The 13,959-nt window shown below is 39.2% G+C and overlaps 1 protein-coding gene across 1 annotated transcript in view; it reads right to left on the bottom strand.

Annotated features, from left to right (window-relative positions):
* Window positions 1-11,567, bottom strand: part of STIL (STIL centriolar assembly protein) — a 49,719-nt gene extending 38,152 nt beyond the window's left edge. Inside the window, exons 1-7 of the mRNA XM_066269268.1 lie at window positions 11,350-11,567; window positions 9,940-10,044; window positions 8,904-8,990; window positions 4,406-4,513; window positions 2,561-2,673; window positions 2,042-2,229; window positions 851-1,098 (exon numbers count right to left, since the gene is read on the bottom strand). Coding sequence (XP_066125365.1) covers window positions 851-1,098; window positions 2,042-2,229; window positions 2,561-2,673; window positions 4,406-4,513; window positions 8,904-8,947 — 701 coding nt within the window. The 5' untranslated portion in view covers window positions 8,948-8,990; window positions 9,940-10,044; window positions 11,350-11,567. The remainder of the gene's footprint in view (window positions 1-850; window positions 1,099-2,041; window positions 2,230-2,560; window positions 2,674-4,405; window positions 4,514-8,903; window positions 8,991-9,939; window positions 10,045-11,349) is intronic.
* Window positions 11,568-13,959: the final 2,392 nt, after the last annotated feature.

The raw sequence follows: 13,959 nt of genomic DNA, 5'->3' as shown, positions 1-13,959 counted from the left end.
CTATTCCAGGGACCCTCTGAAAAGAAAATCCTCCCTTCTCCTTATCCTCTTTTGAAGAGGCATTTTTTAGAGACTAAGACTTGGAATTGAATGTAACTTGGCAAACATTTCTGGCTTTAGGGACCTAACAGGAACTAGGGTGGCGTCTAGTGGCAAAGGAAGCCAAAAGTGAATTGCTTAGACTTTAAAGCAGAGGTTGCTTACATTGTCTAACCTAGCTCAGTAGACAATGGATAAAGAAAGCAGATGAGGATTCAGGGAAGCAGCCCTGCTGAGGAGCAGAAGCATGCGAATTGGCTTTCATTTCCTAAGAAACTAAGAGTGGTGATAGGAAGCTGGAGAGAATGCCACTTCAGCTCCGTGAGGAAACTCCACCCTCAAGTGGTTGATAATTTGGTAAACAGGAGAACTATAAATTTCTATTTTCTCCTTTCTCTCTAACTGCAATGCTCATTATTTATAATTAAAATGGCATATGATGAATTCTAAAGCCTCTTTTAGGCTCATAATCAGTTATAGTGAAAAAAAAAGACAAAGTAATAAAATGATGACTTAAAACCTAGGCAAAATACAATGGACAAAATGATGAAGGGACTATTTTTCTCCTTGTGTTTTTAAATCACAAAATATAACCAATGTTAATATAATGTTTACCACTAATTTTTCTTGGGAGTGGAGGGCACAACTCTTGAAAGAAAACTATATTCAGCAAAAATTAACAACTTCATTTTTCATATTCCTTGGTTACTTACCAAGCACTGCAGATCTTATTTCATATTATATAGATATCATGAAAATATACTAATGTGACCAATATTTAAAATTTTGGATTAATAAATCTTTTACTTACCCACATTTATAGGTACCTTGAACTTGAGAAATACTCAGATTACTGCTCAAGTTTCTTGCCAGAGCTGTTGGAATAATGGGGATGGGCTTCACCGGCGTGCATGTAAAGGTATTTGCTAGAGTTACTGCTGCCCAATGTTGGTCAAAATCCATACTGTCCAAACTCTCCCTATAAGTGATATGAGCTCTTAGGGAAAGCAGTTTACCACAATCCAAGGAATCTTTGCTACATACATGGTGCTGCAGAGCCTGAGGAATCAATATTATACAATTATTTTAAAACTTTGTAATTTGCCCACTTCTCAAAAATTTTATTTGCTACTGGTACATACATATATATATCTCTTGTGCTAATAAAATTTAACCATTTCTGACTACAACATGTCAATGATCTCCTTTCTTGTGACCAAAAAGTCACATAGATAATTCTGTCAAAGCAAATAAGATCAACAGTGTTAAGCTCCATCACATATTTCCAACTTAGATGTCTCAGCAGTATTTCACATTCTTACTGGAGAATACCACTTCTAATAAATATTTAATACAAGGGAAAAATGGATAGATGTCAATTAACTCTGACTCAGTCCCAGAAAAATCTAAAATCCATTCCTCTTTGATTCTTTTCTTATCATCTCAAAATGTCAAGTAGGTTCTTCCTCTGTAGTTGCTCACGCTGTGTCCTCCTAGTCTGCCACCACTCTTCTATAGGCTAACACACCCTATTAACACACACCAGACTGCTGCAATGCCTAACTACTCTGTCCACTTCATAGGTCAGCCTGCCCTATCAAAAAACTATCCCTGATTTAACAGTATTTCCTATTTCCAGAAACTTTCAGTGACTCTACATGACCCATATGACAGTTTAAATTCATTAACCTGACAGATAAGGCTCTCTGTAATCTGTACAAACAATAACTCCAGTCTGAATGCACACAAATCCAGCAAAAATCTACACCGTTAAAGTAACTCTGAGCACATACTGCACTTTGCTAGCCTGGTCACACTGCTTCCTCTATCTGAAATGCTACCCATATTACCTATCTAGGATTTATGCCCTCAGAAACCATGCTTAATTGCATTTAGGCCAACAAATTATCATGAATACTTAGTAAATATGGATTTATTAAAATATAATATACAGTTTGATTCTTGTGTTGAATTAAGAATAACAGTTATCAATAAATCTCACCTTAAAAGCTGAACTGAAGTTATCTTCATTGTGAACTATTATTTCACTTGAACTAAGTCCATGAGTATTAACTGTGCATGGAATCACAAAATCCCCAGGAAGAGAAGCAGTAGGAGTTCTTTCAGAGCATTCAGGTACTTCTCGACCAGGATCAAAGCGATCCACTGTCAATGTTACACCTTCTTCATCTGAACAACAAAAATAGCAATTAGTATATAGCATGCCAATTAAAAAAGTGAAATCAACCAAGCAAACATACATTACAGCAAAATACTGTATTCATATCTTACTAATAGTAACACTAAACTCTTATTTTTAAAAATTACTTGCGCGCGCGTGTGTGTGTGCGCGCGCGCATGTTGTGGGGGGTATATATTCTTCCATCTGACCAGATTGTGAAATCTGTGATAAATAGTGTCGTTTTATTCTTTTTCATAACAAAGTTTATAACAATAATTGGCTGATTGGTAAAAATAAACTCTTATAGTAATAAAAATATATATTTTTAAAGTGTATTACCTTCATCTACTGTGAGAGAACCAAGTAAAAAGCACGGTAGGTTCTTTTTATTCTGCTTAGCATGTCGACAAGCAAGTCGGATGGTCTTTTCAGTTACCACAAGTTTTGGATTTCTGAAAAATAATAAGTCTTTTATGAAGGTAGTGGATCTGATATCCTAAAAAACCCTCCTGCTATGAAATGCTGCCTAAAATATAACTCACGTCTTTAAAAATGTACAGAAAGATCATTGCTGGGAAATCCTATGGTCAAAGGTAGGGCACTGGGAGGGCTGCCTGGAAATCTGAACTGCAGTAAGCAGACACGGAAGTAATAGTTGTTCTCCAGACATTTGCTTAATTTTATGAACCAGAATAGGGACAGAGAAATGATAAGGCCAGCCTCTTGTTTTTGTAAAGTTTCACTGAAATAGTCACATTCATTTGTTCACTTGATGTCTAGCATTAATGAATATAGAATATAAACATAATCCAAATGTTCAAAGAAATATAAAGACTCTAAAATATAAGCAAGAAACAAGATACTATTAAATATACTAGTCAATCTTAAAAAGAACCACACAAGCTTGTAGAATTAAAAATATGATCAATTAAAAACTCAATAGGCTATATAATCAAGTGGGGATAGATACACAAATGCTTATTATTCTATAAACTGTGCATATATGTTATAAATAGTCCTTCATATATATAGTATACTTCCATGTTTAAAAAACCTAAATGAATAAGATAGATGGCAATTAAGCACAGCTAAAAAAAATTAGTAGAGCTGAAGAATAAAATTACTCAAAAAGCAGCACAGAAAGATAATAGAAAATACAAAAGATAGGTTAAGAGACATGGAGAAAAGAACACACAAGTCTAACAAATATTTAATTGAACTTCTACAGGACTGTTTCCGTCAGTGATACCACCCATCTCTGCCAACTGTTTTAGAACTTACTTTTTGACTTGCATCTTTAGCTCCTCTATTCAGTAGATCATCAAATGCTATAAACTTTCTTCAAAAACATTGTTTCATTCTTTCCTCTTGATCCCAATACTGCTCTAAATCCTTATAATCGCTACCATTTATTGAAAACTTCCTATGTTCCAGGCACTGTGCCAACTGATGCTTTATAGTCTGGCTCATTTAATCCTATAAGAATATTATGAAACAAGTACCATTATCCCCACTTTATAACTAAGGAATCTGATTCTTGGATACTTTACTGAGGTCACATAAATAAGAAATAGGAGAATCAGGATTTAACCCTCTAAGCAGTCTCACTCTAGTTATAGTACTTTAAACAACTATGGTATAAATCTGTTTCTTATATTATAGAAAACCATCTTGCAGATAGGTTGACTCTAGGCTCTCTCAACTATGATCGATCCTTAGAATTTTGCTTTTAACAAGTAACTCCGTTATATAAAAATCTCAATGGATCTTTATTTTCTATGACTTTAAGCCTAAATTGCTATGTCTTTCTATCAAGATCCTGGAATAGCATATTTTATATTCCTTCTAATAAGATCCACTCACTAAAAATCAGTTCAATCTTCTCAATGCTCTACAAAGACACGATGCTGAAGCATTGTGAAAAATGCTTTCAGTTTTTATTATTTTGTCACTTTTGAATTCTTATTGTACTTAGAACAATAAGACTATATAATAAGGTTTGCAGACTATTTTAACTGTGTAATTAAAATTTTTTCCTCAAAAGCATGAAGAACAGATTTAAAAAGAAGCAGAAGGGAAGGAAGATTCTGAATAAAAAAAATAAAATATCATAGCAATCAGTTTTGCCTTACACATATTTTTGACTTCTGTTTATTCTGGTTTGATTTGAAAAAAGAAATATACCTGTAGTAATTAATATGTAAGTAGATGAAATCTCCAATTGGTATCGGGTTCCAAAGTGCACATTTTGATGGAGGAAAGTAAAAAGGTACCATCCTGCTTGAAGAAAACCTTTAAAAAAAAAATTCAAATCAAAGAACAATGAAAAGCAAACAGTATAAACTTTTTTAAGAAACAGTTTAACTTTTTAAATGATGCTTTTCAGATTACTTTTGTTATTTGAGAACAGCTGAAATATTTTTAAAAAGCAAAAAATATATCAGTTTGTAACTACTTTTAAGAGAATAAGCACTCAAAATTTAGATATAGCTTTTATCTGTCCTTTTTTTCTTATGTATACATAAATTTAAACACATACACGCTTTAAAAAACAACCAGGAGTACTAATCTTATAAAATCTGCTTTAAGTAACAGAAAAATGAGTATAAGCCATGAATTTACATTTAAATTTAAAATTAAGATCTGTCCTTCAGAACTGATTTCTAGATAATTGATAAGTAATACCTAATAAAATTATGAAAAACAAAAACTTAATAGTCTTCTACTTTTCAGTATTTCCAAATTTGGTATCTTGGGCCCTATCATATAAGTTAATTACTGAAGCATCAAAAAGACATTATTAGTTCCCAACAAAGATCCTACGGGGTTGCATAAAGCAAGGCCTCAATATTAAATCACACAAGATACCATCACAGTTTTTATTTACGTAAGTAACATAAGAAAACCACAATAAGGAAAAGACAATGGAAAGAAAAGACTAGGGAGAAACTGTCAGAGTCACATGTAATTAAAGCAAAAAAGCCCTGACAGTGAGCTATTTACAACAGGGCATTTGCCTGGTAGCTGATTGTTAAGTAGTTGAACTGAAAGAATATTTATCATATCATGCATCATGAATACCTTCTTACTTTCATGTATCACCTGTTGAACCTTCTCAACTAAAATACTAGCCCCAGTTTACCAGTCACCTATTATGAGGCACCAGGCATCCTAATGGACACTTTACATACACAGTATTTCTCACTATAAATGTTCCAGAGACACTTTATTGATAATAAACTAACTTTCCTAGTTTCATATAGCAATTAAGTAGCAGAGCTAGGATATGGACTGAAGTGTAGCTGATTTCAAATCTTATACTTCTAGCAGCTCAGTGGTATAAGTGCTTCAGAGCTTAGGTTCAAATTCTGGCTCAAAAACAAAACAAAAAAAAACCCAAGAAAGTGTAAAAAAAAAAAAAATTCTGGCTCCACCACATTCCCAGCTATGTGCTTTTAAATCCTTGTCTAATTTGAGTTCATGATATCTATAGGAAGGGAAGGATGTTTAATCACCCTGCTTTGAAATCAGGACATAATCTGAGATTAAGAAGTGACAAAGTGTAAGTTTATATCTCTATATCTAATACATCATATATAAATTGATGAAAGACAGTATAATGCAAAGCTAAAGCAAAAAGTTTGGAGACCAACTGGTTAGGACTGAAACCAGGCTTCAAAATTTGCTAGTTGTATATTTAATGTCTCTGTACCTCAATTTCCTCACCTATTAAACAGAATAATATCAGTATCTCCTGAAAGAGTTATACTGGATATCAAATGAGTCAATATATGTAAAGTGCTAAGAAAAACTCTTGACCTGTAAGTACTAATGTTAGGTATTTCTTTTTGCTCTCAGTAGTCCATAATACCTTTCAAGCCCAAACTACATAATTCAGGTTTACTTTGTTGCAGTACAGAGTAGAAGATGTATCAAGTTTAAATCTTGACTGTACCACTTACCACTGTGTGACTTGGGGTCGGATCATCTTTCTTTCTTTTTTTTTGTATTTTTCTGAAGTTGGAAACCAGGAGGCAGTCAGACAGACTACCGCATGCACCCGACCGGGATCCACCCGCATGCCCACCAGGGGGTGATGCTCTGCCCATCTGAGGCGTCACTCTGCTGCAACCAGAGCCATTCTAGCGCCCGAGGCAGAGGCCATAGAGCCATCCCCAGCACCCGGGCCAACTTTGCTCCAATGGAGCCTTGGCTGCGGGAGGGGAAGAGAGAGACAGAGAGGAAGGAGAGGGGGAGAGGTGGAGAAGCAGATGGGCGCTTCTCCTGTGTGCCCTGGCCGGGAATCGAACCCAGGACTCCTGCACGCCAGGCCGACGTTCTACCACTGAGCAAACCAGCCAGGGCTGGATCATCTTTCTAAGCTACAGTTTCGTCATTTAGGAAAAAAGAGGTAGATAATAATAGTATTTATAACTAATAGGTTTGTTGTAAAGATTAAGAATAAAGCATGCAGCCTGACTGGTGGTGATGCAGTGGATAGAGCGTCAATTGGACGTTGAGTGTTGGATCATGGACATGATCCCATGGTCACTGGCTTAAGCAAGGGATCACTGGCTTGGATTAAGCACCCCCGTTCCATCAAGGGTGCTTTACTTTATATATAAAGTAAATCAGTAAACAACTAAAGTGACACAACTATCAGTTGATGCTTCTCATCTCTCCCCCGCCTATCTCTCTGGCTTAAAAAAATAAAAATATATAATGCATGCAAAGCACCTGGCACAGCAAGATTTTAAAAAGACACTGTTGTTAGTTGTTTTCTTAATCTAAGATATACATGTAGACTTTGGGAGACAAAAACAGCTTTATAAATAAGGTGCAAAATTTTGCATGTATGTATATAAGTACTTTTTCTTAGAAAATGAAATTCATGGCTATCAGATATTCAAAGCAGTCTCTAACCCAATTCAGAATTGCTGCCCTAAAGCCTATAGATTACTGAAAACCACAGGTTTCAGTAAAACAAAATAAAAAACAGAAAACTACAGTTGAGTTTGAATTTAAAAACTGCAGTTGAATATACCGAGAATAATAAGTTTAAGTCACATGGGTATATTATTTTACCTAGAATATAAGGAATAAATTTGACCCAATAATAGTTTAAAAAGAAAAGAACTTCTGTTGACAAGTTTTCAAAACCTTACAAGTGTCAACAGAACAGAAGGGCCAAAATTAAGCGAAAGAAATAAGATCACTTCTTTGGGTCATGTTTCCCATTGTCTTCCTCAAGACCATCTGGCACAAAGAAAAGCAGTACAGAGAATGAAGGTAACTCATGGATGTACTTCTAGTTTAGAAAAATAAAATTTCACATGTCAGCACTAACTGTTCTTCCCTAGGGGGAAAATAGAATAAATCAGGGGTCCCCAAATTTTTTACACAGGGGAACAGTTCACTGTCCCTCAGACCGTTGGAGGGCCGGACTATAAAAAAACCTATGAACAAACCCCTATGCACAATGCACATATCTTATTTTAAAGTAAAAAAACAAAACGGGAACAAATACAATATTTAAAATAAAGAACAAGTAAATTTAAATCAACAAACTGACCAGTATTTCAATGGGAACTATGCCCCTCTCACTGACCACCAATGAAAGAGGTGCCCCTTCCGGAAGTGCGGTGGGGGCTGGATAAATGGCCTCAGGGGGCCGGTGGGGCCGTAGTTTGGGGACCCCTGGAATAAATGATTCAAAGAGGCAAATAACACAGTACTGGTCCCCTCAGTACTGACAGAATTAGAAAACAGGAGACAGACAGGTGGCAAGCTCCTCCTTCTTACTTCCACATGTGTGGGAAAAGGCTTAGGGATATTTAAAGGAACTAAGTATAGCCAATGTAAGATTTTTCCCATCAAGAACTTAGGGTTAAAAAAAAAAAGAAAAAAGAAATTAGGGTTTAGAAGAGGGAAGGAACCCAACCATTTTCCCACTTGTCTAGGATGTAAACAACTTTTTAGCCTTAGAATTCAGGGCCTGACTGATGGTGGCACAGTGGATCAAGCATCAACCTAGGACACTGAGGTCCCAAGTTCAAAACCCCAAGGTTGCTGGCTTGAGTGTGGGCTCATCAGGCTTGAGTGCAGGGTCACCAGCTTCAGCGTGGGATTCTCAACATGGTCCTATGGTTGCTGGCCTGAGTAAGGGGTCACTAGCTCAGCTGGAGCACATCCCCCCTGCCCCCCCCCCCCAAGGCATGTATGAGAAGCAATCAATAAACACAACTCTCTCTTCCTATCTCTCTCTCTCTCTCTCACTAAACATACACATACACACAAAAACAAACAAAATAAAAACAAAAACGAGTTCAGGTATTATTTTCCATCAATAAAAAGATCCTCTGTGAAACTAAAATAAGGGAAGGAGGGAATGAGACTAAAATTTATCAAGTGCCTACTATGTAACAGTCTCTTTAGTAATCTTACTGAACCCTTCTCAAAAATCTTGTTAGATAAAAATTACCACCCGCAATTTATAGATGAGGATAGTGAGGCTTAGAGAAGCTAATTAACTCAATTAAGGTCACCCACCTAATAAGTGGCAGAGCTGGGATATGGTCCCAGACTTTCTTGATTTTAAAGTTTTTTTCCCTTTTTTTCCAACCTACTTTCCCAAATTATGTGAGCGGCTGTGAACAATAATTCTATAAAAATATTTTTATACCTGGTATTCATCTGGGACCCTGCAAAAGGATATGGAGGCTGCATGATAGTTGGTGAATGATGTATTCAATTTTAAATGTTCAGTATCCTAAAAAAGAGAATATTAATAATGAGTAACTAAAAATAAAATATAAGAAACATGATTTAACCACTTATTAACAAATTACAGGCAAAATTAGGTTACTTACATAAAGTGTCTTCAGCTATAGATTAATAAGATTAAATGTGTGTGGGTTCTAATCATTTTTGTATACTTCATAGTCATTCTGCCTATAAATTAATGTTGAGATTTATTCTAGGCAGCAAAACCTACCAATATATCTATTCATTAAGAAAAGCATGGCCCTGGCCGGTTGGCTCAGCGGTAGAGCGTCGGCCTAGCGTGCGGAGGACCCGGGTTCGATTCCCGGCCAGGGCACACAGGAGAAGCGCCCATTTGCTTCTCCACCCCTCCGCCACGCTTTCCTCTCTGTCTCTCTCGTCCCCTCCCGCAGCCAAGGCTCCATAGGAGCAAAGATGGCCCGGGCGCTGGGGATGGCTCTGTGGCCTCTGCCCCAGGCGCTAGAGTGGCTCTGGTCGCAACATGGCGACGCCCAGGATGGGCAGAGCATCGCCCCCTGGTGGGCAGAGCTTCGCCCCTGGTGGGCGTGCCGGGTGGATCCCGGTCAGGCGCATGCGGGAGTCTGTCTGACTGTCTCTCCCTATTTCCAGCTTCAGAAAAATGAAAAGAAAAAAAAAAAAAAAAAGAAAAGCATAGGTCCTGCCCCAAGATCATTGTATCAACTATATGAGCTCGGCAGGGCAGGTAGTATTTAATATATGAGGTTTTGAACAAAAGTACCAAATTATTAAAAAACACCACAAAGCAGCAGATATGAATAATTTGGGCTAGATATTTAGTGGGTCTATAATGAAGTCAATGAACCTTCAATCTTGTGGAGATTGAAGATATATACTGCATCCCCATAAACTGACTTGTATCCATGCAAAGTCAGTGGTTTCTTTAGGCCCCACCCATCTTCTTTGGGTACTCTTACCACTCCCACTGCTTCCACATCCATCTGTATATAGCAAACTTTCAGCTTCCACCTCTCTGCTGAGTTTCAAACCCATGTTTTTAATTGCTCACTGGGTATCTTCATCTAAATATTATCAAAACAAAATACAGACCTCAATGTCCTTTCTTTACAATTCAGTATTTCCTATATTCATTTATTTTTGTCTTAGAGTTCTTTAGGCCCTGTATCCTCTATTTCAATTCTAGCAAAAAAAGAATTGTCTGAAAATAAGGAAGCAAAGAGTTAATAATGCAGGTGCAAAAGTCATTTAGAAGAGACTTTTTAGATAAAATCAGAGACTGAAAATATTTACAAGAACAAAATCCTATTGAAAGTTAGACTATAAAGTCCCTATTGGAGGTATCTGGACTTCAGGCAGAACTTCTATGGATGCAGGTTTTAAAACGCTAAAGCCCTTCTATGCTGCTTGGTTGTCATGAATAGTTTCTTGATCCCTGTAACTCTAGGAAATATATAAAGTGCCATTTTTCTTCATTAAACAGAAGAGGTTTAAAACTCTGTATATGTCTCCTTTCTTTATGACTTACGGTAAAAAGATAACGTTGATCCATTTCTCATTTTAAAACAATACACGTGGAACAGTACATTCTGATAGAATCACTCAAGCAATTAAAGCAACTTAACAACTATACCTAGCAAAACATATTCTCCTTGGACAATGGTATTGTGTACAAAATAGAAATCAAGTCATCCTTACCTCTTCTTCATCTTCCCCGATAAAATGTCTTTCCATCTCTACTTAATCCCTGACTTCTTCAACTCACCAGATTTACTGTAAAATCCTCAGTTTTGCTAGGTTATTTCTATATAAACCTGATGTAATTATTTTCGTGCTTAAAAGGTTGATGGCTCTTCTTTTTGCTGTTGGTTCTTTTTCATATACAGAATTAAGAATCATCACAATCTGGCTCACTCTATTATTCCAACTTTACCCCTTATCCACTCATCCTACATCCTATTCAAACCGATCTACTTGCAATTCCCGAGTTTGAGTATCTGCATAGGCCGTCCCCTTTAGTTGGAACAGTAAACCCCCATCATCCTTCACAATCCAACTCTAATATCCCTGTCCTCTGTGAAACCATCTCCTAGGCACCAGGGTGGTGGTATTTCTGTCTGTGTTCATACACTCAGCATTTTCACACTTGCTTGTTTACACATTACATTACTCACAGGAGACCACGAACTTCAAACATTAACCGGTCCCTTACTATGCAGCTGTGTGAACTACATAACGTGAGAAATGCAAGAACGAGCATACACCTTTTCAGTTCTTAAGAAATTTTCACACTGAAAACAACTAAACGGCACGTTATCGACTGAATACCTAAGCAAAAATGGTTCTCAAGAAATTCGTGGTCCGCTTACTTCTCCCACTAGTTCCCTCGTCAGCCCAGGCTCCTGGAGGGCTGAACCAACCACAGAGTCCGGCACGGTGGCCGCCGTCCTCGCCCGGTTCCCGCTGCTGCCTCTCAGTGGAAACCGAAGCATGAAATCCGCCTCACCGAAACCTCCGCCGAGGCCAGGTCTGTTTGTTGAGCCGGAACATAGGCCTGCTCCAAGGAACGCCTCCACCGACTCCGCCCTGGGACGTTGGGGTCGCGGGAACTGAGGCGGCAAACACAACTCGTCAAACCGTAGCCCGCGCCTCGCCCGCTGACTGGTCAGAAACCCGACCCATCAGAATTCAGGGGCGGTGTCGGAAGCCTTACGCAAAGTCTCCGCGACGCGCTGGTGCGCTAGCCAATCAGCACGCCACACCGGACCAGAGTTCGACCAATCCCAAGTCTCCTTGGAGAAATGAGGCGCCGCTGGCGTTCCAGGATCAGGTTCCGGAGGATTTAAACACTTGATTTTTTTTTTTTTTTTTTTTTTTTTTGTCAACGGTTAAGTTCCGGGGTGGGGCGGGCCTTGCATAATCACAGTGAAAAAACCGGCCGGGCTGAAGTGAGCTTGTCAGAGGAAGCAAGTGCCGGCTGCCTAGTTCATCGCTCTGCTACTGCCCGAGAAACCCTTTGCTTGAATGGGCAAAAGAGAGGGGAAGTTAGATTTCTTCGTTTCTTTCTTATAAGTGTCCTCTCGCCCTGGCCGGTTGGCTCAGTGGTAGAGCGTCGGCTTGGCGTGCAGAAGTCCCGGGTTCGATTCCCGGCCAGGGCACACAGGAGAAGCGCCCATCTGCTTCTCCACCCCTCCCCCTCTCCTTCCTCTCTGTCTCTCTCTTCCCCTCCCGCAGCCAAGGCTCCATTGGAGCAAAGATGGCCCGGGCGCTGGGGATGGCTCCTTGGCCTCTGCCCCAGGCGCTAGAGTGGCTCTGGTCGCAACAGAGCGACACCCCGGAGGGGTAGAGCATCGCCCCCTGGTGGGCAGAGCGTCTGCCCATGGTGGGTGTGCCGGGTGGATCCCGCTCGGGCGCATGCCGGAGTCTGGCTGTCTTTCCCCGTTTCCAGCTTCAGAAAAATACAAAAAAAAAAAAAAAGAAGTGTCCTCTCTTCTGGATAGAAAACATTTAAAAAAAAATTGTCCTCATATATAAATGGCAGGTGATATTTATATATGGCATATGTGTGTGTATATATATATATATTTATATATCATATGGTATTCATATTGGTGTGATAATTTATAGCTATCTTCTTGGCCATTAGCTTATATAATTGCCCTAACCGTCAAAGTAAAGAGGTATTATTCCTAAATTTCCAAGGGAGGAAACAAAAGATCATACAGAGTCAGGATTTGAAATGCCACTTACTTTCCTCTAGATTCTGTTTTTGTTAGTTTACTGGGTAATATGGGAGTGCCTTAAGGTCTAAACTGCCTTGGTAGGCTGTCTTGTTCTGAATAAGTGTCCACCCTTTTCTTTTCTTTTTTTGCATTTTTCCAAAGCTGGAAATGGGGAGGCAGTCAGACAGACTCCTGCATGTGCCCGACGGGGATCCACCTGGCATGCCCACTAGGGGGCGATGCTCTGCCCCAGCTCTGTTGCATTAAGAGCCATTCAGCGCCTGAGGCAGAGGCCACAGAGCCATCCTCAGCGCCCAGGCCAACTTTGCTCCAATGGAGCCTCAGCTGCAGGAGGGGAAGAGAGAGACAGAGAGGAAGGAGAGGGCGAGGGGTGGAGAAGCAGATGGGCACTTCTCCTGTGTGCCCTGGCTGGAAATCGAACCCGGGACTCATGCACGCCAGGCCGACGCTCTACCACTGAGCCAACCGGCCAGGGCCTAAGTGTCCACCCTTTTGAGAGAGTATAAAATGTATCAAACTAGCCAAGAAATATATGTTCCACAAAGGTCATTCTCTGCTTTCCTAGAAAAATTCTCCGGGCACATATTTTAAGGGAAATGATGGTCAGTTCCTCAGCTCTGGTGCGAGAGTAGGAAAAGTCTCAGAGAGCGATGCATGTCTGATAAAGTGTTGGCCAATTCAATAGGGAACTCTGGACATTAGAGGAGTCCCACATTAGTTAGAAATCGCTAGAACTTTTGCTGTGCTCAATAATCATCTGAGGCATCCCTGAAAGCAAGCACCAAAGCTAAGGCCAGCAAAAGGCTCTCAGGTTGCCTGACCTGTGGTGGCACAGTGGATAAAGCATCGACCTGGAATGCTGAGGTCGCCGGTTCGAAACCTGGGCTTGCCTGGTCAAGGCACATATGGGAGTTGATGCTTCCAACTCCTCCCCCCTGTCTCTCTGTCTCTCTCTCTCTCTCTCTCTCTGTCTTTCTCTCTCCCTCTCTAAAATGAATAAATAAAATAAAAATTTTTTTAAAAAGGCTGTCAGGTAAGTGTACTCTTTGCAGGTGAGAGGTGTTGCAACGAAAAACTAATGATTGATACTTCTCATCTCTCTTCATTCCTGTCTGTCTGTCCCTATCTATCCCTCTCTCTGACTCTCTCTCTCTCTCTCTCTGTAAAAAAAAAAAAAAAAAAAAAAAAAAGAGTTGAAGGGCTTCTATTTCTTTTGTTTTATTTCAGAATAAATGG

The sequence above is a fragment of the Saccopteryx bilineata genome, chromosome 3 (genome assembly GCF_036850765.1).
Source record: "Saccopteryx bilineata isolate mSacBil1 chromosome 3, mSacBil1_pri_phased_curated, whole genome shotgun sequence".
NCBI lineage: Eukaryota > Metazoa > Chordata > Mammalia > Chiroptera > Emballonuridae > Saccopteryx > Saccopteryx bilineata.
The sequence above is the reverse complement of the archived record's forward strand: the minus strand, read 5'-3'. Positions and strand labels throughout refer to the sequence as shown.